The following is a 24,676-nucleotide window of genomic DNA, read 5'->3' on the forward strand; positions in this document are numbered from 1 at the left end:
GCGTCACACGAGTCACATGACTCAGCGACCGGATGTTGTCACAAAGTCGACAGAAAAGTGGCTGGAGGACGGTTATTTGTTCACGTCATAAAAACACAGAAACGTAAAGTCATAAAAATCACCACGGTCAGCGACAGAGGAAACCTGTCCCGAGTGCCATCACCAAAATCATTAGTACATATCAAATATTTGTTCAATGTTTCATTAATTAAGGTTTTAAAGCAACTCTAAGCAGGTGGACGTTGGTAAGTTTTAAAAAAACAACAAAAGCGTTATCTTTGGACGTATTTTCATTAAAACTCTCCTAAAGTCTGTTCTGTAATCTTTAAAATGTCCTTCTCATTGATCAGAACCAAAAATTTTAAAATTCTGGTCAAGAGGAACGGATGTTTCATATGAGCTTTGATCGTGACGCTGTCCAGAAGAGGGCGCCAAACAATTACCTTAGTAATAGAGAGTAACCTATCCTATCGATTATCAGAACAATCGAGTAATCAACGACAATTTGATCAAGTAAAATATAGGCGAATACTGTCACAATATCAGATATCAGTATGATTTAAAACAACATTACCTTTTTTATTTTTTTGTAAGTACTCAAGTTTTTCTTTGAAATGTAAATGAAAGACCTTAAATCAACACAAAAATATATTTCCTATAGTATTTGTCATAGCCACAATAAATCATCACTTTTAACATTAGGTATGTTATCAAGGTTTATTATAGTGATATTTATTAAGCTGAATCACTTCCTGTAGCCTTTTAACTGTACTCGCCAAAGCCTTGGCAGCCATCTTTCTTTCTTTCGCATTACAACTGATTTGTCAACCATTAACTTCAGACTCCAACATGCTAGTTGCAGCAAAACCGTCGCAGGTCACATGACAGAGCAAAAAAAAAACCCCAAAAAACCCATCAAGACAGAAAGATTTAGCACAGCAGAATGCTTCTCAGCTCACAGACTCTCAGCAGAGAATAAAAACAAACCAGCACAGCAAAAAGTCAAGAGCTTTGGGTTTCATTAACAACCAAAACCGGCATCAGCTCTTACTTTGAGACATCTTTGGCCATTGGAGCAGTTGTTTGAATTATCCTACCCTTCCTTTGACAGTCGGGCGGATCCTCAGCCTGCCTGTAATGATCGCCTCAGTGTCCATCTTTGACCTGCTGCTGGTTCCAGGCGCCATTTTTCTTTCTCCTCCCATGTTTCAGGAATCCCAGCTGCCAAACAAACCGCCTTAGAGACGCCGTGGTCGGGCCGTTCCTTGTCTGTTTCACAGTTTAGACACAAAATAATTCCTCTCATAACTTAACCAGAAAAAAAACAAAAAAACACACAACTTAGAAATGAGGTTTCCGAAAAATAACTTACAGAAACACAAACGCAGCGATTTCCAAACTTGGCGCTCCCGCGGCGTCCTGGCGTATTCTAGAACCTTCTGTTTCATCTTTATGAATTTTATTTGGTAAATACAGTTAAAAGGTCACAGGAAGTGATTCAGCTCGCCAAGGAACGTTAAGGTTATATTACCGCCACCTACTGATATGAAGTGTGGCTCAAAAGGTCTTGATTTATTCCAGTATGTTTTAAAAAATAAATAAAAAACAATTAAAATGTGAATGTAAAGGTGTAGTGTACTAAATTAAATTAAATTAAATTAAATGTCTCCTTTTTCAGAATCCCTCCATTAGTCTCCTTTCTATCTCATATCTTCTACAAACGACAATAATGCCATGTTTTCTCATTTCCTCCATAATATTAGCATTTCCTGTATTATGCTGCTGTATTCTGAAACATGAGCTGTCACTAGTTTCTCCTCCCTTCTCTCATTCCTCATACTCTTTTTTTAATCCTAAGATGCCACCTTCCTTTCTTATTTCCATCCCATTCTTTCTGTCATCTTTCCCTCAATTTTTGTACTTTTTTATTTGATTGTATTTACTGTAAGGTTGACTTGTCCTTTTTTTCCCTTCCCTATCTACTGTTTTGTTTCCCTTAATCAGAATATGTGGTGAAACGCAAATAAATATAACTGTTAATCCCATCATCTGTATCCTAGGTAATGATTGTTGCATTTCTAATAAAATGTCTGGTCTAAATGACTATATTTTAAACTGGTTAGTGCTAAACTGGAATTTGAACAAATTAGTTTTATTTTTTCTATCCATTGTACTTCTTACAAAATTGCTGCTATTTCCCCCGCGTATATTGACGTTTATCTGTAATTCGTTTCACCAGAAATTTTTGTACAATAAAGGCTAAGCATCTCAAAATGTTTATCCTGTGTAAACATCATAATCTTTTTTTGTTGTTTCTACGGAAAATCTAAAACCGTCATCACCAACAAAGGCTTTCACATGAGGAACACACTGTGGACAGTCATTTTTCTCTGTATCATTACAAACCAATTTCCTTCCATCTGAAGGTGAAAGTTGGGGTCAGGCGTTTTTGAAAATTGGACTCAACCGGGAGCTTCAACCAGAAAATGATTCCAAACACATAAAAAAAAAAAAAAAAAGAAACAAACAAAAAACTGGTTTTGGAAATGATAAAAGCGGGCCAACGTTGAGCTGCAACCCCGAACTAAACATGACTGAAAATGCACGGCCGTGTTCTGCTCCTTAAATCAGCTTTGTTGTTTTGAAAAATAATCAAAACTGCACTTTGTAACAAGGTCTCATAAGAAAAGTTCAATTCAAATCATTAAAACCTCTTAAAATCATTACATGATTAATGTCTGAAAGGAATATGCAAGCCTCAATTTGAGGCTTTCTGGATGAATTCATATCTTTTATTATAAAGTTTTACTTATCTCCTACTTTTGACTTTGCTTTCCGTTTTAAAGAGCCAACAATATCCATTTAGAAGCATTAAAACTTGCAGAGACGACGACTCCAAAGACATTCTGAGTTAAAGACTTTATTTTACAAACATTAGATCTTTCACATTCACATCCTTAGAATGGTTATGAAAAATTTATAGTCAAGAACAGCTTCAATTAGCCTTCCTAGCTCCAGAATCGGTTAGGACACGCTGTGCTTTTTAATCTGTGACGACATTTGATCATTTCTGTAGGACCAACAACATGAATAGCAGCTCTGTCGACTGATTAAAAGGAAGAAAGAAAGAAGAAAAAAACCCATGAAGAAGCAGCTTCACAGACCTCCTCCTGAGACAGAGCCGGGCGCATAATCAAAGCATTTCATTTAATATTCAATTAATTCTACATGAGCCTAGTTTTCAATGTGAGGGGCTGCACAAAGAGCTCCTCCAAGGCTTCACAACCGGGCTTTGACTGGCGTCACCTGGAGGTTCTGCAGCTTCATGGCCATGCCCATGTTCCCAGTGATCTTCAGCTTCCCTTTGAAGAACGCCTGATGCAACCAGAGATAAAGGGACAAAAGAGGAAAAGTACATTTGAATATTTCTTACAAGCAACAGCCGTGACGGCAGGTCGCTGATGAAACCCGAAACGGAGCAAAGTTTTATTTTTTTATTAAAATCCAAGCTTTTATTCCTTTATTTTATTTTATTCTTTTTCATCATTTTTGCCTTCGGCTGCTTTTGTCACTGATCAAAATAAGGAGTTTATTTTTCTCAACCGTGTGCTTGAGGGCACATGTTCTCTGCAAACTAATTCTAGTTTATAATACCTAAAAATCTCCAAAATTCTCTCTGCCTCATTGCAAGTCAACTAGTAAAAAAAAAGAAAAAAGAACAGAATAAAGAACCCAACTCTGTTAAAAGGGAAAACACATGAAACAATAAAAGTGCAGCAAAAACCTGGGTATACAACTTAGCACACCCTTAAGATCATATTTTGAACTAACTTTTAAATTAATTTTAGCATTTAATATTAAAACCCAAGAGGGTTATAGGACTGTAAATGAAGGACCAGTACTATAGAGATAGTCCCAGCTAGCTTTCTAGACGTAGAAAGCTAGCTGGGACTAGCTCAACGACTAGCACTAGGACTAGAAAGCTAGTTCCAGCTAGCTCCAGCTAGCTCAGAAACTAGCACTAGCTTTCTAGGACTAGTCTTTCATTAACAGCCTTAAAACCCTCTAACTTTCTAACTAGACTAGCTGCTAGATAGAAAGCTAGCAGCTTTCTATCTAGCTAGCTTTCCAGTCTAGCTGGACTAGCTAGCCAGGAATAGCTAGTCTTGCTAGCTAGAAATAGGACTAGCTTTCTAGTCACCAAAACTGCCTTACCAGAAAAAAAAATAACTACCAGATTTGAAAGGAAATCTGTGGGGGAAATTTGTGCAAATATACCAAAAGGTGTTGGGTGTGCAGACTTTTGCACCTAAGTTTTAACTATTTGTTTCCTTTTGTTAAACGTTTTCTTGCGACTATGACAATTTTTGAAAAAAGCATTTGGTATATTTTTAGCTCCAGACTGTGTTGCTGGATTGAATTGGATTGAATGGAGACTTTAATGGTTCTTGCATTTACTAAATGTATAAACTTAAATAACATTAATTGAACTGAAACAGGAAACATTTACTGTAAATTGATTCAGCGTGACATAATGTCTTTTAAACACAGTGTATATAAAATATCTGCTTTCCACTATGTCATATTAAAAGGCAGAAATGATTTCGACGTAATCTAACATTCTACGATGTCCTAACATGACTAAAAACGTGCATTTAACCAGATGTGTGTAACTTTTGGATACAAAAAGTGGATATACTCGGGCACGAATACGCCATCCCAACAGGAATTCAGCCAGCACTGCAACAACAACAGGTCAGTGGTCAAAGGTCATTTCATCTCAGTTCAATTTCTGGAAACTGAGAGATTGCTTTTAAAATTTCCCCCTTTCCTATCATATCAACAATGAAACTGAGTGCAAGATGGCAAACACAGTTGCCCTGGAGCAGATGTGTGTCCCCAGACCATCTCACAGTGGAAATATACTGTATATGTAAACACATATATATTGGACCTGATGTAAGCAAACACACCGTTTGTGGGTTCAGCTTTCCTGTCATGAGATCCAGCAGATCCTCGTCTCCAATGGACAACGTGCAGTCTGCCGTTTTACCTGAAAAATAAAAAAAGAAGATATTTACAGTAAAACTGATTCACCGCAGCAGTTTCAGTACAAACGCTTGAAGCCGAGTTCAAAAACCACCTGGCGTTTAACAACAGGCATATTACGTTTCAGATCGGAGATGAAAAGCTCATCTCGGTCCCTATTATCGCCGCGCTCGGAACAGAAGGCTCCGATTTGCATTTTGATGAGTTTCTGAGCAGTGAAAAGTCGCCCTGGAAGGACTCACGCGTGTTCTAGTGGATTCTTTGAATTATTTTGAGTCAGAGTTTGTGACTCATCCTGCACATTTTAGACCAAAGTGATATTTCAGGTCGCATTTCTGCCGACTTTCAGGTCAAGCACCTGAAAAACCCTCCGCCTGGAAGCTGAAAAATGTTAAGTGATCGTTTCTAGAAAGCTGAATTCTGACTGAAAGTTTGGAACGTTTTCTGGAGTTGCATCCAAACACTTCAGAGCATTTATTATCTACACACAGACAAAACGGAGCATAAATGCAAAACAGAAGGAAAAGAAGATGCAGATTTCATTTTAGTACATGAAAATTTAAATGAAAAAAAATCCTATTTGGTCCATTTTAAAGTATGTAACTTAAAAAAAAAGTCCCTATGGACCTGCTGTCATTTTCACAAATAAACTGTTCAGTCAGAAACAGCCGATTACAGTCAGGAGGAGGGTCTTAGCGCTGTCAATCATGTTTGCGTATGTGCTGCTCAGACCCGAACCCCTTTCTCTCTGCTATTCTACAACAGAGCCTGTTATAAATGCTAAGGCTAGTTAGCATGGCCGTTGGATAAACAGTATTCCTGTAATGGTGAGTTGTTTCTCTGCCATTAGCACATTTAGCAACGCTAAGACCTGCCTCCTGGCTTTGATTGGTTGTTTCTGGTTGCATTTCTTTAGATGGCAATAATAGCTCAAGGGCTAGGGGTGGAGATGTTGGGGGGTTCTTTTCACAGATTATCTGCCTCATATTACACTGTCATGACATGCTAAAAAACATATTTCTGTTGTCCAGATTGATTTGTGCTTAAGTGTAATAGTGTAAGTCGTCTGAATTTTCAAATTTACATGTGCATTGACAGTTGCGCAGTGAAATTTGTGTCTTGATCAAAATGGAAGTGCAGTACACATGATTCTATAAACACTTGACTAATGGTGCAGTTTATTTTAATATTTGTTTTCTTGACATTAACTCTGGTATTCTGTGCCTTGGTACGGTTGGCTATAATATTCCTGTTTTTTCCAAATTTTTTTCCTGATATTCTAATAAATTTTGAAAGTTTTTTTTATGATGATACATGGTAATCTAAGCGATGTTGGGCCCGGGGCACCGAGCAGGCTGGGACCGCCCCTGTGCGTACTGAGCAAGAGCAAATAAGGGTAATGAAATGCAAATAAGGAGAGGAGGGGGGGTTAGAGGAGATACGTACACGAGAAATAAAGGTAATTAAAATCAGATCAGAGTCCCTGACAGGTCCTTCACGGCTCGTCCTGCATTGCCGGATTTTCTCTGCTCTTCTCCGTTCTGCCTGACCCGCATGTTGATATTTGCACCTCGTCTTTAACTAAACGTCTTATTATACCAAAGGCCTCCGAGGGGGACTTGTTCATCCCGCACCGCGCCTGTGTTTTAAATGAAGAATTAGCGCCACTGACGCCCTCCTAAAGGAAGCGCGGAGGTGCGCTCTGGCAGGAAACAAAGCGATGAAGGAATGTTTTGTGCCGCCTGCCGTTTATCACATTTCCTCTCCTGGCCTTTTGTCTCGTCCCTTTCTCTCGGGCTCGCAGGTGGGAGAGGCTGAAACCAGGGAGGAGGAGAAACAAGCAGCGAAATGAGATCTGAGGCCCGGCGAAGAGAGAGAGGAAAATGATCGTGTCACTTTGACTTTACCTCCTCTCTGCATGTAATCTTTTCTGATTGCAATTCAGAGCTGAAAAGACGTGGCCATAACTTTGAGCTCTGCTTGTACAGCACACAGTAGTTGAAAGTGCTCAGTGTGCCTGGCGGAGGCGGGGCTTAGTCCCTTTTCATGTCAAGGGGGGATAATGTCAAGAGGGATTTAGCATAATACATCCTCTTTGAGTCCAGAACTGTGGCGGCCGCGTCACTGATGATGTCACCGCTGCAACCTGCAGAGAGCCAATAGCGCGAGCCAACATGCCAGAGGCTGTCAACGCGTTGCTAGGTGAGATATGGTGGAATCATGTATGAAAAATTTTCACTATATATTTTTTTCCATATAGAAGGAAGAGTGGGGATTAGCGGTGCTTGCCAAAAACTATTGTCTGCTTTGGTCTATGTCCCTAAATACTGAGGTGCTAGAATGTCACAGAAGTTATGACGTGAACAATGACTCGATTTTTGATCAACAGCAGGATGTTACTACTGGCGGAAATGACAAAGAAGACGACAGGGAGTAACAGAAGGACGATTGTTTTCAGGGTTTATTTCTGACATTGTGCTGCTGGCTCCACCAGAAGTCTTACAGCTTTGCACAATTTCTAAGAAGTTGTGTGAAGGTCTTGGATCCTTACCTTTTCTGAAATTAAAAAAAAATAAAAAATCGACGACTACATTTTCCCCAAAACTCCTGAATAAGACGCCATCGTCTCTTCTGATGGCTGATATGAATGCAGCTCATGTAACAGTTTACATCCGTCGCTGCCACGATTTTTAATTTTTCTAACTGAACGCATGAACAAGCTTATTCACGTGTGATATTAATTTAACTTCTTATTTAATGGAAATTGTGTTTTTTCGACAGCAGCAGAGTATAGACAAAGATTTGTGCACCGATTGCCGTTATGGAGACCTGGTGACCAATGGACGCCGCTCTTTGCTGTAGTTTTCCCAGCAGTGAATTTACCTTCCCTCCCTGCTCACCGAGTGAGGCCACGGAACAAATAACGAGCTTTTTTTATTTCATTTTATTTTTACACAGATGTGTCCAAACAACGTCCATCATCTCAAGAGTTTTGAAACTCTTTTAAAAAGGTAGTCTTGTACCACATGAGCTTTTAGTAGCTTTCTGAACATTTCACTCCACTTTGAAGGACACTGCAGAGTTCAGAAATAATGGCCTCGATGCAGGAAGTTTCACCGGGGAGTCCATCTAATGGAGCAGTTTTTTGGTGGCCACTTAGGAAGCAGTGTGTACTTGCACGAGTGTGTCTAGCTTATACAACCAACATCTGGCTCTAGATGAATGGCTTCTTCAACAAGTGGATGGCAAGAGAAGTTTGAAGCAGATTCCATCCTTGAACTGCGACAGAGTTCCTACCTTTTCTTGATGTCGTCTTGTTTCTTGTTTCATGCGCAACGGGGGAGAATCACTGTCCTTATAATCCGCAAATTGTGTTGCGTGTTCAACACAAAACAAAGAGTGTTGTGTTGAACGCACGGCTCCAAATTGAACTGGAGAAAATGGGACTGAAATCACTTCAGACTAAAAAAATGTTCTTCTCTATGAGACTTGACTGCATGTTTTTATTGATATCTCTCTTTATTACAGCAATAACAGGAGAGTAGAGCTATCCTGCTATTGCTGAGAGCTCTGCTCTCCTGCTATTGCTGTAATAAAGAGAGATATCAATAAAAACATGCAGTCAAGTCTCAAAGAGAAGAACATTTTTTAATGTGAAGTGATTTCAGTCCAATTTTCTCCAGCTCAATTTGGGAGTTCAATTTACCTCAACAAAACAGGCTATTTATTTTTGAATTAGGTTTGAGGAAGCAAACCCAGTGAACTCATTTATATTTGACATTTTGAACAGACAAAAGAAATATCTGGCTGTAGTCTGTGTTGACCAGAGTTTGTGTTGGCCAAGTCATCATGGATCTACGGCTAGGGGTGTTTTTACTTTAGCCTAGGTTTTTAAGTGTTTCCTGGGGGGGGGGGGGGGGGGGGGGGGGGACACAAAGGGAAGAAAAGCAAAGGTAGGAGGAAAGCGAAAAGGAGACTGAAGGAATAATTATAAATTTAAATAAGCTTATTCTGTAATGAGCCCTTCCGCTTAAAGGATCACATCTCTGCAAAAGATATGTTCGTCTCCGTTGAGGCAGAAACCTCAACCGCTGTTGGCGTTTTCACACAATCTGGAACTTTTGCAGCTCTGTCACTCTGTCAAAGTATCAGCATTTGTTAAAGCGTTGGTTCCTTTTCGATGAAAGTCAGTCGCTGCTGAAAGCCTTTCTGTGGTTTCTTGAGAGTCAAATCAATGCCTCTCTCCCATCCCGTCCAATTTTCACCGTTTTCTCATGATATTGCATTTTGTTACTGCAGCAATTTGTTTCAACCCACCAAGAATATTCTTGTGTAAAATACAGTTACTGTAAACAGCTCATTAGTAACCATATTAGCCTGGTTATGTGTTCCCTTTCTGTTAATTTGACTGAAGAAGTTTTGACCACTGACCGCACAGCTGGTAACTTAAAAAAAAATAAATAAATAAATAAATCTTTTTCCAGTCAGCTAATAATCCATATAGAAGGGCTAACAAGCACAAACACTCTTGGGTGTGGAAGTTCTTACTGAAGAAGAAAAAGGACTCAAGAGTAAGCTATTTATAACAGCGGTGGGCACCGCTAACTAAAAAATTAGCTATGCTAACCCTAATCAAAAACATTACGTTTCAGCTGGTGCTAATGTGCTCCACCGACATTAGTACAAGCTAATGCTAAAGCGCTACATTCAATTCAAATTGTATCTGCCCTCGATAGACTACAATCCTCAAGCGCCAATTTAATTTTGACATCATAATATACATGTCCTATGATGCTCTTAAATATTGTGTTTATGGTTATATCATTCTGTATTGTCTGTGTTTCATTTTGTTCCTGTCTGTTCCCGTTTAAAATAAAGATTTCAAAATAAGAGCATGAATATAAAAGTTTAACTACTTAATTCTTAACAGGTGATAATCAAAACTTTAACACATATGTTGAACTAACCAACTGAAAGGTTTCAAAGCAGCCAAATAAATTAGTGCTTTGAATTTATCCGGGGAAAAAAAAAAGGTGTTTAGGGAAAGCCAAGTGTGCTAAACATTTTTAAAATTAGTTCCGCTCTTAGTGCATTAGCAGATTAGCGGAAGAGAGCAAGCCCTTTAGAAGATAATGGGATGGCTGAACGGAGAACAGCAAAGTTACTCCAGACTAGATTTGAAAATATTGCCAGGATTTTTAAGAGTTAAAGTAAGGATCATCAATCTTTAGGGAAAACACAGATTGCGGTTTATGAAATGCGACTTTACTCAAGCTAATATAAGGCGCAGTGGGTGGTTAAAAATGTAAACTACATAATCATTTTGTCTTTGATTCAATATATGACTTCACATTTCCTCCTAGTTGAAATGTTTTTCTTTTTGTTCTCTCTGTTCTTTCTTCCTTAGTTTAAATATTTAATGATGTCTCTGCAGTAAGGCAAGAAAAAAACAAAAAACGTTTGAACGTGGATTTGAATATAAAATAGTTGAATGGAGTATTTGTCTTACTCCTTAAACATCAACCAATAGGAGAGCTCCATATTTTCTGTCAGACAGTGTCATCTGGGAGAAACTGCAAATATTCATACACTACTTAATTCCTACCTTTCAACTAAAAACAACTATCAGAAAACACACCAGATTGGACGATATAAAGAAAATAAAGCCGTCCAACTTGCTGGCAAAACCATCAATAAACCACAACAATTTGTCCTCGACTGCAGACTTTCAGAAGTCCATTAAGACACATACCTGGATCGTTTGTGACAGAACCTCTGCCATTTTTCACATCCACGACCCAGGTGGCCTCTCTCCCATCAGGGCCGTCCTTCACCTTGAAAGCAAACACTCCGCCGACCTTCCTGACGAGTTTCTCTCCTTCCTGAAAGAAATCAACAGGGAGTCTCAGAGTCTCTCGACCTTCGGCTGACAGATGGACGGTACCTAAAATCAGAGTCAGACTGGTGAAAATGCACCAATCAGCAACAAGGCGTCAGACGCGTCAAGCCAACACTTGCAGCGAACCACAGGCGCTGGGGATGGGAGGGTGGGGGGGGACAGCTGTGTTGCTCCGTTTGCCCCTTCGCCATACCTGAGGACAATGCCTCTGCATCTGTTAAGGTACAAAAAGGGATTCTATATAAAGACGCAACGCAGATCGACAGATTACAGGGTGAGAGCCTTATCGTTCGGTGGGAACATGATCTGTTTACATCCGTCATTGTGTGACGCTTTTATGAGCGAATCAGCCAGACAAGCAGTCATTACGAGAAGATTTGGTTTTGTTTTGTTTCACATCAGCAGCTGTCCGAGTTCCTGTCTCGACAGCTATTCTGCTTTCCTTTCAGGGTTAACATTATCGGCCCCTCGCAGGGCAAAAACAACCCGCATGTTCCAGCCCCACTGCGGGGAAACTATCGCTCAAAAAAACCCCCCAAGAAAACTAAAAAAACACCCCATAATCAAACAGAACGAGCTCTTCAGAAAGGCGATGAGGACGAACGGAGCACCAATCAACGCTGGAGAGAGAAAGAAAGAGAGAGACTTCCTGACAGCTGGGAGAGTGGGAGGTCACACAGCAGGACAATGAATACTACTCCCTCATCGCCGGGAACATTCACACGTACCGTAGCATTTCTCTGCACCAAAGCCTGGAAACTAGTTCATCTGAATTCACCACCGCAGTGCCTTGGAGAAGACACCTCAATGTGTTTTTAGTGCAACTTTATGGGTTAGATTGAGAAGAGGTAGAGCAGAATTGTAATTCATAAAGAAAAAATATATATAGTTGTACTTCTTTTAATTAAAAGTCTGAAAGTTGTAGCACGCTTTTGTATTAAACCACGCTGTGCTGGACACACGTGTGCTGCAGCTACAGCTGTATACATCTAGAGCTGAACATTTGTCCTATGATCAGGTCAAGCTCGGTCAGACTGGATTAACCGACAGTCTTCAGTCGGAAGCTTCTTCAAATGAGCTGCAATACAGACTGCTACAGGAGATCTTTCCTGCTAACAGCAGTCACTATTTACAATAACTCTTTGAAGAATCTCTAATTATTATGAGTTAAAACGTTTAATTTTCCTTTGAGGTCAACAATATATTTTTGAGTTTAATTGAATTTGAACGATGAGTGTCTGTGGACATTAATTTTGACAGTTTCGCTAAAAATTCTAGATTTAATTGAAGTCTGGACTTTGATTAGGCCGTTCTAACAAACAAATGTGCTTCAATTTCTAATCCATTCCATTGTGGCTCCGGCTGAATGTTTGTCACTCACCTACTGGAAGGTGAGCAAAAACACACCTGGACTGTTGCTTCGATTCTTTCATGCATGTCTGACAAATTCTTTAATCTCCCGTGGCAACCATACAGCTGTTTAAAACACCTGGTTGGACCTAGCCCCGCCTTCAAGGCGCAGCTGCTCGTCTGTGAGGCACCTTCCTAGCTTCAGAACTTTAATCCGTTCAGCTCCTTCAGACTAGCCAGCAGCAATTAGCAAACACCTGGTAATAGTGGGCATCTGCTGAGAACATTATGTGAGCTCCTGCTCAGTGAAACGTTGGTAAAAACGTTGTTAAAGGGTCAATAGAGGAGCCATGTTGTGAGGACTTCTTGAAGGCGGAGCTTCAGAAAGAGCAGGAGCTTCTTAAAGTGACGAAAGCCCAATTTCAAGGCATTAAATTACAAAGTCAAATTTCTTTTCAGTCATATTTTATTTTTCGTAACAACTGAAGCTAACAGTTACCTCAATGTGCTATAAAATGGAGCTATGTCGCTAGCATATTGCTGCCCCTTCAAGCCTCTCAACAGCTGCCTCCCTGACCTGTCCACTGTGCCCCTCGGACTTCATGATGCCGTTTGTTCACTAATGTTCTCTGCTAAACCCCTGAGCTGTTGCCGACAGATGACTGAGATTAAATTACACACCAATTAGGCGTCTTTGGGAGGAAGTTGGTTGCAATTAGCGGTATCAAAGACAAATGATTTTTAATTATAAAGCAAATTGAAAACCATGTCAGACACACACGGGGAGCGCTCAGCTCCGTGATTACTGATTGTATGTTTCCCGCTAACGCACAGACAGATGAAGGTCGGGCCTCGGTATGCTTCACGGCCCCCCGGCCCCTTTCATCTGTTATCCATCATTCTCTACAGCCAATTTCCCTAACTCCGGGTCAGAGAGGACTTCGGGCTCTTTTCTCAAAGGAGCGACAAAAGATACATGGAGGTATTAAATTGACAACTTAAAAAAAAAAAGCAACTAGACACCAGTTTTTAACCATCATGCACTGCTTGGGGGCGGGAAGCTTTGAGCTTTAATACGGTTCATGACCTTCAGATAGCCCACAACTTTAAATTAGGACTGGCTGATTATAACAAACACAGTCAATGTATTGCAATTCGTGCGTCGTCTAAAATGACAAGAGCGTGGCTATTCGAGTACGAGTTTCCATAGCAACCACTGCCCAACTCCATCGAATTGTCTGGAAGCTCCGTTTTTTTCCTAGCGATCGCCAGAGTTATGATAGTTTTAGCTTTTTCGTTGTGGTTTAGTTTTACTTTGCTGTGACTTTTTGTTTGTCTACCTCGGTTATCTTTAATTAGTTTGCAGAATGTGCTAGCTAGTTCTTACTAGTGAAATATTGTTTAGTTATAATTTAGGTTTTGTTGGTTATTGGAGTCATTTTAGGTTTTTTTCGTACTTTGGTTACATTTTTGGCGCAGAACTCAATAAGGTCAAAGTATTGTACTGTGATTGTGTTTACATCAATCGGGTAAAGAATTAAAAAGAAAAATGCATTCAGTTATTGTTGAACAGTCGACTGAATCTGGTGCTTTCTCCAAATTTTTGTCGTCACGATTTTGCGGACTAGCGTAGCTGCCAGGAGGACGAAGGAGTGACGTAATTTGCCGACAGCGACCCACTGCTTGTGTGGAGAAAAGAAAATCAATTTCACATCAGTATGAAAGTCTAATAAATAGATTCATAAACAGGAAAGGTATTTTATCTCCAATTTCAGTATCTTTTAGTTTTTATAACCGCACGATATAGTTCCGGTTGGTTAGTAGTTTTCTCCATTAATTTGCGTTTTTATTTATATCAGTTGTCAGAAATGTTTTCTCGATTTCCGTTTTCGTTATTTCATTAGTTCTAGTTCACTATGGTAACCGTGGCGAACGTACGGCTCACCATCCAACCCACATTCATGCAGAAACCTCCTGGGTTTTCCATGTCCTGACGTCAAACTTAACACCAAGTTCGGGTCTAACGGATGCCAGGGTTTGTCTGATAAACTAATACAAGATGATCAACTTTAATATCTCTGCCTTCGTCAAACGGTGACAAATTAGGTTAAAATAATTTGCTCAGACGGTTTTCATCCTGATCTCCGCCCTGCTGCTACTTTTAGCCGCGTTTGTTTGAACCGTTTGCCGTATGAGTCATATTTTGCTTTCATACTTATTAACCAGTGTTCCCTCTCCCATTGAAGTATTTATATTAAATCATGTTTAAAAGTACTGCTTTCTGTAACAAACCACACAGTGTGTGTTGCTACGCTAACGTTCTGGTGGCTCGTCTCTGAACTTGTGGAGAATCACGTCTGCAGTTGGATGATGTGGAAAAACAGCCGCAAAATTCTGTTGCTTTTGTCCAGCTGTTGACAAAAGGAGGTACAAAGTATGAATCAATATTTAAAAAATTAATATGTATGTATTGACTACTGCAATATGTCAAACCTATATCTGGATATTATTAACTTTTAGGAGAGCTGGACTTTGAATGCGAGTGATGCGAAATGTAGCAGAAGTTCTCACTTTCTGCATGTAAATATGCTGTTTTGGTCCAACAATAACCGAAGTAAGCACTCGGCACAAGAGAGGGGAAACAAAAGTTACGTTTGTGACAAAATGACTTCATTTCGATTAGATTTTCTATGTAGAAAAATACACAAAACCAATAAAAACCTGCAGCAGATGGTTCTCAATCTCCTTGAAGACGGGATAAGCTTTAAACCCTTCAAGATCCCCATCGCCGGAGCTGCTGGCTGCCGAACCGATGACATACCTAGGAGAATTGAAAATAAGTAAGTAGAAACACAATAAATGCATTCCTGCTGAGGTTATGGATATAGTTTAGTTCTGTCTACATAAAAAGATGAAAATCACAACTTTTTCTTTTATAAAACATGCATCCTGGGTGATTTAGTGCAGAACCGCTAATGATACAAGCCTTTGATACACTCCTTTAGTGTGATCGAATACACACATCCAGTCCAAACACCAGCTAGCAGAACACCTCTAAATTGCGGCAGCTGACTTAAGTGGAATTAGAGCGGAGTCGAAGCTCTTACTGCTCCACAGGAGCGCGGGCCGAGCCGCACGGCACAATTAAAATTTTTCCCTGTTCAGCTCAGCCATTTACAACGAGATCTCATTTTCTACCTCAACATGCGAATACGTAGGTTACAACCGCAGGAGATACTCAGGACGATATACCACCGAGGTTTTTTTTAACAAAACGGCAAAGTGACCTGGGCCTGATTTCTAAATATACAGAAAGAAACCACATTTTCGACTAAATGTAGGAGGGAAAAAGTGAAGAAAATGTTGGAATTAAAGACAGAGAAACACAACTTGGATCTTTAGGGGTGAAGGATTAAACAGCAGCCTCAGGGAGCGACAGGGAAGATTTAAAAACTTTTAGGACTGAGCTCTCAACTGTTTCTGTTGGTAGATGCTGCAGAAACACAGAAAATTTACAACACAAATGCCGACTATATGCAAACGAGGGTTACGAACTGTTGACAGCACTAAGATACGATGCCTTGCAGCAGCATTCCCAACCCTTCTTTTTTATAAGCTGAAACCTCTTGATGGGTATCTGCAGGTTTCAGCAAGTTCAATTTAAAACTCTGTAAGACCTTTTTAATGTCACCTTGAATAAAATTTTACATAAAAAATCCCTAAATATACGTTTGTAGTTCTTGGCCACAGCTTTGTGTTTCTCACACTGCATATGGCTCTCTACAGTCTTAACCCCCGCAGTGCCAAACTTACAGGGTTTTTTTTTTTTTTGCACAGAGTGGAGACAGGCAACAGAAGTGATGCTACCGCTAACTAACTATCAGTAATGCAGAAGTAATGCTGATAGCAGAAGTAATGCTAGGTATCCCTAGGTACGAATGTACCTTGGTATTTAAGGCCAATATTATTTTTTATTAATTTATCACATTTTAAGGCCTTATTTTTAGATACATGAATTTAAGACTTTTTAAGGATGCCCTAAATTACTGATGGGTCTGGTTGTTTGTACTAAGTTTGCATATCTACAGACTAAAACCTATTCTTTGCAAAACAACTCTGGCTTTTATTTTATTTTATGTTTTTCATTTTATCTATTTCATACGTGGGTCCTATTTAAATTACTTGTAATTTCAAACTCGTATACATTTTTTATATCATTAATTGTTTTGCTGCTATTTACTAATATTTAACACTTTGAATGGGAGTAGTTTCTCAACAAACAAGCAATTTCCCCTTGATGATCAATAAAGTAACTTTCTGATTCTGATCAGGATTTTCCTCTTCCCAATTAAGCGCCACATTGTGTTTGTCTACCATGTTAAACACGTCAAACGCCACACAGTTGGTATCTGAAAAGACGCAGGAGGAGTTAAATGGATACAAATACTGTCGCAGTGAGCTGGAATGATGTCACAAAGGGGTTCTGACGGGTCACCTGGACTCCTGTGGGAACCCCATCTTGTAGATGGTGACGACCACGGCTCCCCCCAGGCCAATGTTGTGCTGCAGGGCCACGCTGGCTCCGGGGACCTGCCTCCTGCCAGCCTGTCCTCGCAGCTGCCAGCACAGCTCGGCACACTGAGCCAGCCCTGGGAGGAACACACACACACACACACACACACACACACCACAAAGAGAGGCTGATGATGTGGGGAGCGGACCCTACAGGCGGAAAAATGATCGTCGTCGTCAGCATACGGACAAGATGCGGCGAAGGAAACGGAGGCACAGGTCTGCTAGGCTTCCTTTCATGAACTTGCATGTTTAAATGCAGAAAAAGATTGTCTTTTGAACGGCAGGAAGCCCTCAAAGGAACAACTCTGAAGAGACATAAAGCTGTACCGTATGAAGGTGACCTAAAGGCACAAAGCCTCAGCTCTTTCTCACTTGTTGGATTTCACACAGCACACACTGTGAAAGGTTATTTACATTTTTTTTTAAAACATTTAACAGCTGAACAGGCTGATTCAAGTGTCCAATTATAATTCCGGCTTTGCTGCTAAAACAAAACAAAAAAAACTGTAATAAAGTTGATTAATATAGAAGCAAACCACAGACGCAGCTACCTTGACGCAAACAGACAGCATGTTTCCACTGGAGAATTCTCAAAACGAAGAGCAGTTACAGCGTATAGTTGTTCAATTAAAGAAATCGGGACATACGACTGGAAAAACTGAAGCTGTCGGACTGAGAGAGGCGCCATGACGACTGCTAATCTGACAACTCTTTCCGTAATCTCACCGGCGGCTGCTCCTCTGCTGGCCTGAAATTACAGCTAATCATTTCATGCCACATTAATTAGCCTTCATATGCGTTTTGCCATTCAACAGCACTGATTTAATACTCTGCAAGGGAACTTATTAGCCCGAATGCTAATTAGGAGATCTACAGATGGCTCCTCTGGGAAGACGTAAAGAGTCGGCGGATAAATGGTTCATGCTAGGTATGAAATAATCAGCAAAACATTACAACCACTCACTTCACGTTGTGGAAAAACAGTCACTGTCTCCAGTGATTGTAGCATAAAGACACCTGCTTCTGTAAACTCCTTTCACTGGTTACTGTATTCCAATTGCTGCAAACATATTGTGATGCAACGATTATTATAGTTATAATGATATTATCTGTAACTTTGTTTGTTGTTGATTAGATAATTAGAACTGAAGATCTTTTTCAAGCTGCCCAAAACTCTCCTGTGAGACTTCTGATTTGATTACATAGAGGAGATGTTGTTACTGCCTGCTAATAAGACCACAGTTTTATTATTTTTTTTAAAACAACAAATTATGTCATCAGAATAATCTGAAAGAGGATCTATCGGCAAGTGAGCTAACAGCTCAGAGCGATCGAAGGAGGGAAGCACCGACGACTCGATCTGGGAAATCGTGTGATTAAAAAAAGGCCAGGCAGTGAGAAAACAAATTAAATATAAAAGTATAAAGCAGGCAGACAGAAACGGGCTCCACTCCACGACCCGCTCCAGTGGATTTGAGCGTTTCACGGCCGGCCTGATGCTGCAGAAGCAGGCTGCACCAGTGGCCCAGTCTGCTGGTTGTCAGTGATTTAAAATGTGAACAGATTACAGAAGAGAAGAGGCGGGCCGGGATCTCTCATGCAGGCTAAGCAACACTTTAACCCACTTCCAGTCTGACTGTCCACCAACGGGAGACGGTTGCCCTCTAGTGGCCACAGTGGAAACTTTTCAGAGTCAAAATGTACATTTCCAGAAAAGAAAATCACGAAACTAACAACAAACCGAAAAAGTTGCACTTCTGAAACCGATAAGCAAAGTGAAAGGGAGGCTCGACAACGATGCCGTCTGCGTACCTGTTGCACCGAGAGGATGTCCTTTAGAGATGAGGCCGCCGCTGGGGTTGATCACAAACTTCCCACCGTAAGTGTTGTCCCCTCTGTCAACCAGTTCTCCTGCTTTACCTGGAAAACACAAACGGGACAACGGCTGGTGACGCACTCCCCAAGACCGGATCTTTATGGAAGAAAGCCATTTTAAAGCTAGGAACAAACTACAGTATGTCTGGGTCAGCAAACATGGGGAATAAAATGAAAGTAAACTGAACTGTTTGGCTTACTGTGTGTGCTGGAAAACTGAATGCCAGCCTGAACAGAAAAGCATAGAGGTGGAAGCATCATGCTGTGGGGTGTTTTTCGTCAGCAGGGACGTGGAACAGAATAGAAATTTGGTAACGAATGCCGTTATTAAATCTATAAGCAGTTTTTTTTTGTGTGTGATAAATTGATATTCAATAACAGGATCGCGTTAAAACACCAGTGGTATTGTTTTAGATCTTTTTTCCTTAAGTTAGAACCTATACTTTTTTTTCCTATACATCTCAACATCCCACAGAAAGAAAACTTTTCTTTCCGCAGTTTTATGTCTTTCTTTATTTTAAAATGTAGCTCGACTTTCATGCGCAACGTTTCAGACACGTTCTGAAGACTCCCAGATCAGCAGCGTCAGACAGAACCGCGGTTTTAAAAACTCCTAGACGAAACCCCGACGCATACAGGAAAACATAAAGTACGCTCGACAACACTTTACCTTCTTCACACAAGCCCAGAGCCTCGTATGTGATGAGCTCGTTGGCGGAGAAGCAGTCGTGCAGCTCGACCACGTCGACGTCGCCCGGCGTCAGGCCCGCGGCCTCGAAGCACTTCTTACCCGCCAGCCGAGACATGTCGTACCCCACCTGCACGCCACGGGGGAAACGCCCACGGCACTCAGAACTGTCCGGTAATCATCAGAACGGGTTTCGTTTCGCGCGGCGTACCATCTTAATGCAGCTGTTCTCGCTGAATGTGGAGGGAAAGTCCGTCACCATCTCCTGAGCCACAATCTCCACCGCCTGGTTTTCAAGGCGGTGCTTCCTAACGAAGGCCTCGCTGGCCAAAACCGCAGCTCCAGCACCATCTGAAGTTGGGCTGTAAGGAGAAAACAATACTCTGGTCAATCTCTGCTTCTAAAGCTAACAGTTCCCACTAATACAATTTGGAATGAAATGAATTTTGGGAGGGACAATGCACATTAATATTTCTGTAAATGCACCAGAAGTAGCCAAAAAGGTATTTTTCCATCTGTTGTCCCTGAACAAATAAAGGTTCAACAAAACAAGGTCAAAATGACAACTACACTAATTTACAATCCAGCATGACGGTAAATACAAAAAAAGGAAACTACAACATAATTATTAGAAAAGGTGTAAATGATATTCCTACCAGCACTGCAGCAGAGTTAGAAAGTCAAACACCTTCCTGGAGTTCATCACCTGCTCCAAGCTGTACTCATCCTGGAACTGGGAATACCTGCAGACGATATACAATAAAAAAATTTTTTTTTTTAAAACTCCACACAGTTCACCTCATGGTGTAACACACAAAAGTAAAACCCAAGGGCACAAACTGCTACTTCCCCTCCATCTTACGGGTTATTTGTGGAATGCTTGTGGTTTTTCCAGGCAATCTTGGCAAAGTGTTCTGGTTTTGTACCTAAAAAAGTGAGGAAAAACAAAAATTAAAAAATCTAATTAAATAAAAAGTTTTGCCATGTCAGCATTTATATACAGCAAGTAGTCACCACATATGACAATAATATGATTTAAAAAAAATCACTTTAATGTAATCTTACATGTCAGATAGTCGATAATAGTTAGCAAAATTTCGCTAATCCGTTAGCAGTGGAGCTAATTTTTAGCTTAGCACTTCAGCTAACTTTGAAAATATGTAGCGCCCTTAGCTCCCCGTAAGTTTTTTTTTCTGGATAAATTCTAAAGCGCAGGTTTACTGTATTATTAATACAAATACAAATTACATTCCATCATTACTTGTTAACCAGAACAGAAAAACTAAGGAGCTGCCATGTTGATTTATCGTCACCAGTGTGACCAACTCTCTAACAGCAGGTGTCGCTCTGGAGCACACCGTTGTGCTTTAACGCAACACTAAAGCATGAAATGATCTCAGCAATGACCTTACAGAAGCAATTATTGCTGATCATATCTACTATGTTTTATTCTGTACGCAAATTTAAGCTACCGGTAATAACATTTTTAAAAAGTACCGTATTTCTCCATGTGCTCCCTGCCGGCGTTGCCAAACATCTGCGGCGCTCCTGGTGCCGCCGCCATCCCATAGCGGTTGATCATCACCTCCATGTGCTTGTCCATTGGATTGGTCCGATCCATGTACTGAAAACAAGGAAAAAAGAGAAAGACATGAAATCAGTTTGCAGCTACATAACATAACGTACAAAAAAAAGAGAAAAAGATGAGAATGATCGGGGTTTTGACCATTTTCATGGAGAAATTTTAGAATTTTAAAAGAGTCTTCAGTTCTGTTGCTGTTATTTCACATCATAAGATGCAAACATTCACAGAGAAGGAAGAAAGGACAGAAGGGAAAGTAAATAATGAAGCAGAGGGATGGGATGAACCAAACAATGAAGGAAGAAAGGAGAGACCCAGTCAGTTCTGCTGCTCATCAAGAACTGATGAGATTGTAAGAGTCGTACCTTTGAGGTCAAGGAGCCTCTCTCCATCTTCTCAAAACCAAGAGCGAGCACGCAGTCGGCAAGACCTGCAAGACGTGGACTCAATTAGAGCAGGAGTTTGGAGTCTACTGCAAAGGGTGTTGCTATTTTATGTTTTTTTTTCTAAACTGACATTATTAGACTCAAGTGATCATAAGTTGTTTATCCAAAAGATACGCCGTCTTGTCTGGTTGTCTTGAAAAAAACACAAAAATGCTGTTTTCACATTTGACAGTCCAGTGGACTTGGTTCTACTGGGGATAGAAATTTCAACATTTGTTACATTTTCAGTTGGTGCGCTTCACTTTCACACTGCACCTGTTCCCACCCCTCGCCTGTGGAGGCGCTGCACCAAAAACCACTACAGGAAACGACACAAAAACCTCAGGAGAAAATACCGGGCGCTGCTTTCGTCTTCACAAAATGTCAACAAAAATGAAGTGATGTCATTTGTTCACGGTTGGAGGATTTCTCTTGTCATTTTTAAAAGACCACGAACCATTTCTCCCTCTAGAGCAAGACTCAAGTTTGTTTTGGTTACCCAGAATGCTCTGAACCGTAGCCCGCGGTCTCCAGTCCACATGCATACACATGCGTACCCGAACCGTGCCAGAGTTCACTTCAACCAGGTTTTTAGGTGGACCAGAGTTCACTAATTTTTGGTTTGATTGCGCGTTTACAAATCCCCCAAAATGAACCGGACTTTCTGAGCAAACGGACTAGAGTTGGACCAAAGCGAACTGAGCAGGGCTGGCGTGAACGCACCCCAAAGTCTGGCGCTTTTTTTTCTGGGACTCACCCCCCTGGATCAGCTGACGGGCCATGAAGAGAGCGGTGGAGCCGGTGGAGCAGTTGTTGTTCACGTTGACGATGGGGATTCCCGTCAGGCCCAAGCTGTGGTAAATCGCTCTCTGCCCACATGTGGAGTCCCCTTTAGCAATGAAACAGACGATAGCGTTCAGGTCTACTGAAATCTAAGATACAGACATTTTTATATAAACCAATATTTTAAAAAAAACATATTTCGCTGAGAGTCTTACCGTAAACATACCCTACACAGGCCTGTTCAATGGCCGAATACGGGATCTTTGCATCTTTTAGAGCTTTTTCACCTACAAAACAGACAAACACGGATCATACATGGCTTGTATGTCACATGACATAAAAAAACCCAACAAAGTCAAGGTTCTGGAGTGGCCAATTGTTAGAGAAAATGTCATTATTTATGGTTGTGCACATGTCTTCTAAATGAAATCGAGCTCCATCTTGTTGCATCAATGATCACCTGCTTCTTTAGCCATGTCAGGGTAGTCGTAGTCCCCTCTGGCTCCAGGCTTGTCAAACTGCAGAAAAACACAGACAACCCAAACCGATCAATGGTTCTGAACATTAGAAATTATAACCCGGTACTTTACTACGTTCTCTCTCCAAATTGTCAGGGGGTTTTTCCACCCTCCTTTTATGTCAATAAATTACATCCTTTGTGCCAAAAATGAAAAAATATGAACTCTGCAAATCGTTTTTTTTGTTTGTTTGTTTGTTTTCTGTACAGAAAACTCATCAGTAAAAGAGACAGATTTGCGTACGTTACACATTCATCTGATTAAAATATAAGAAGAATTTCAAAGTGGCGTATTTAACTTTGTATTTATTACATATTTAATACATGCTTCTATATATTTTGTTATGTATTCAGGCCACAAACAAAGAAAGTAAAGACATAACAAAAAGTGCCATCAGCAGAATTCAAAGCATTTTGTTTCTGCTATGAATATGTCAACACACCTATTTTTTTACTTTTTATTCTTAGAAAGTTTAACTTAGGCCGCTGAAAGCTGCAAAAAGGGGACTAACCAACCCTCTCAGAAAGACGACCTCTGGCCCACTTTGAAAACTCTGGACTTTAAACTTTGACCCACTGGTGCCGCAACAGAAAACAGCTCCATCAGTCCTCAAAACTGCCATATTGAAGCCTGAATTTAGCTTCCAGAGTTGGGCAGTGACCATTTATGAACCTAATATTGATAAGAATTCCGTTTCATTCAGGGAAACTGTGTTTGTAAATGCCTCAGGCTGTTCTCCCATGAATAGACGAGTTTGATAACAGCATGGAAACTTTCAGTAGCAAGTCCTAGTCTGGAACTAGCCTCAGATGCTAACGTTCAAACTTCTCAAGCGCCTGGTCGGAAGTACTACGCTGCAAGTCGAAGCAGGTGAGTAAAGAATAGAAATATTACCTTCGTCATGCCCACACCGATAACAAACACTCTGTTCTTTTTTCCAGGTGCCATGGTTGCTCCTTTCCCCACTAGCCCTGATTTCAGAGAGGAAAAACAGCGGCTGTGAAAAACAGCACCGAGAGGACGACGCCTCCCAACACAGATCGTCTATTACATACGGGATGTATCACTTACCTGAAAAAAAAGTTGAACGAGTGAATTGGGTAACAAATTTAGATCTAACTATTGTTAAAGTGGACATATCACGCTTTTAAATTATTCCTTCATAATACTTATAGTCAATATGAAGCACAACTGCAATGCTTTGGTTCCTCGTTAAACTCGGTGTGCTGCGGTCTCTTTAAAAGTGAATGAGACATTTCACGCCCCGCCCCGTCCAGGTCGTAGAGAGTTCCACTCCACCCCGTTCGGCCATTTTTGTAGTTTGATAGAGATTATCTACCGGCCGAGAAACTTTTTATTTCAAAGTTTATTAAAGATGTCAACAACGAAAGACTTTCCATCCAACCTTGCATGGTGGCGCTAGAGTCTAACCCACAGCAGGAGAACATTCAGAACCACGCATTCAAATTATTTTTACTAAAGCCACATTTAATAAATTACAATATGCTTGTAATTTTATTTACTTATATATTTGAGGCCTTGATAATTTAATTATGGCGTACAGCCCTCCATATTACCCATAAGGTGTGCTTTAAATTATGTGTATATGCAATGCAAGCAGAGATGATGATTATTTCTTTTAGATATAAACAATAAGTCTCTCAACAAAAAGACCTGACAGACGGGTAAGACCTCTTCCACTGTGATATGTGATAAACCAAAAATGTTACCTGAAACAGCTTAATTTAGCTTTAAGAATTGTAAGTTCACCTTTTGAAAAAACAATCACTTTTTAAATCAATCAACCTTCACCTGACCGGAAAGCCAGTTATCAGACCTGGTGAAAAAAAAAAAATGAAAAACTAAAGTTGTAATATATTTATAATCAATTACTTTTGAAGAAAATGTTTTTAAAGTGAACTACGATGAAAA

General features: G+C 40.4%; 1 protein-coding gene across 1 annotated transcript; it reads right to left on the reverse strand.

The window, feature by feature from the left end:
* Positions 1 to 2,904: 2,904 nt before the first annotated feature.
* Positions 2,905 to 23,897, reverse strand: scp2a (sterol carrier protein 2a). The gene is made up of 17 exons (XM_032564676.1): positions 23,816 to 23,897; positions 23,639 to 23,715; positions 22,687 to 22,744; positions 22,442 to 22,513; positions 22,201 to 22,332; positions 21,384 to 21,448; positions 20,934 to 21,060; positions 20,299 to 20,362; positions 20,093 to 20,179; positions 19,648 to 19,798; positions 19,419 to 19,566; positions 18,686 to 18,793; positions 16,794 to 16,947; positions 15,020 to 15,119; positions 10,802 to 10,931; positions 4,974 to 5,053; positions 2,905 to 3,375 (listed from the first exon to the last, which is right to left on the reverse strand). The coding sequence occupies exons 1-17, from the start codon at positions 23,880 to 23,882 to the stop codon at positions 3,280 to 3,282; spliced, it is 1,716 nt and encodes a 571-aa protein (XP_032420567.1). The 5' UTR covers positions 23,883 to 23,897; the 3' UTR covers positions 2,905 to 3,279.
* Between the last annotated feature and the right edge of the window lie 779 nt (positions 23,898 to 24,676).

The sequence above is a fragment of the Xiphophorus hellerii genome, chromosome 6, assembly GCF_003331165.1.
Source record: "Xiphophorus hellerii strain 12219 chromosome 6, Xiphophorus_hellerii-4.1, whole genome shotgun sequence".
NCBI classification, from domain to species: Eukaryota; Metazoa; Chordata; class Actinopteri; order Cyprinodontiformes; family Poeciliidae; genus Xiphophorus; species Xiphophorus hellerii.

Coding starts and splice junctions, on each gene's coding strand:
- scp2a (XM_032564676.1), bottom strand. CDS start 23,882: ATGTCCACTTTAACAATAGTTAGATCTAAATTTGTTACCCAATTCACT. Junction 22,745..23,638: donor TCGGTGTGGGCATGACGAAG/GTAATATTTCTA, acceptor GTTTTTCTGCAG/TTTGACAAGCCTGGAGCCAG. Junction 19,799..20,092: donor CTAACTCTGCTGCAGTGCTG/GTAGGAATATCA, acceptor TTCTCCTTACAG/CCCAACTTCAGATGGTGCTG.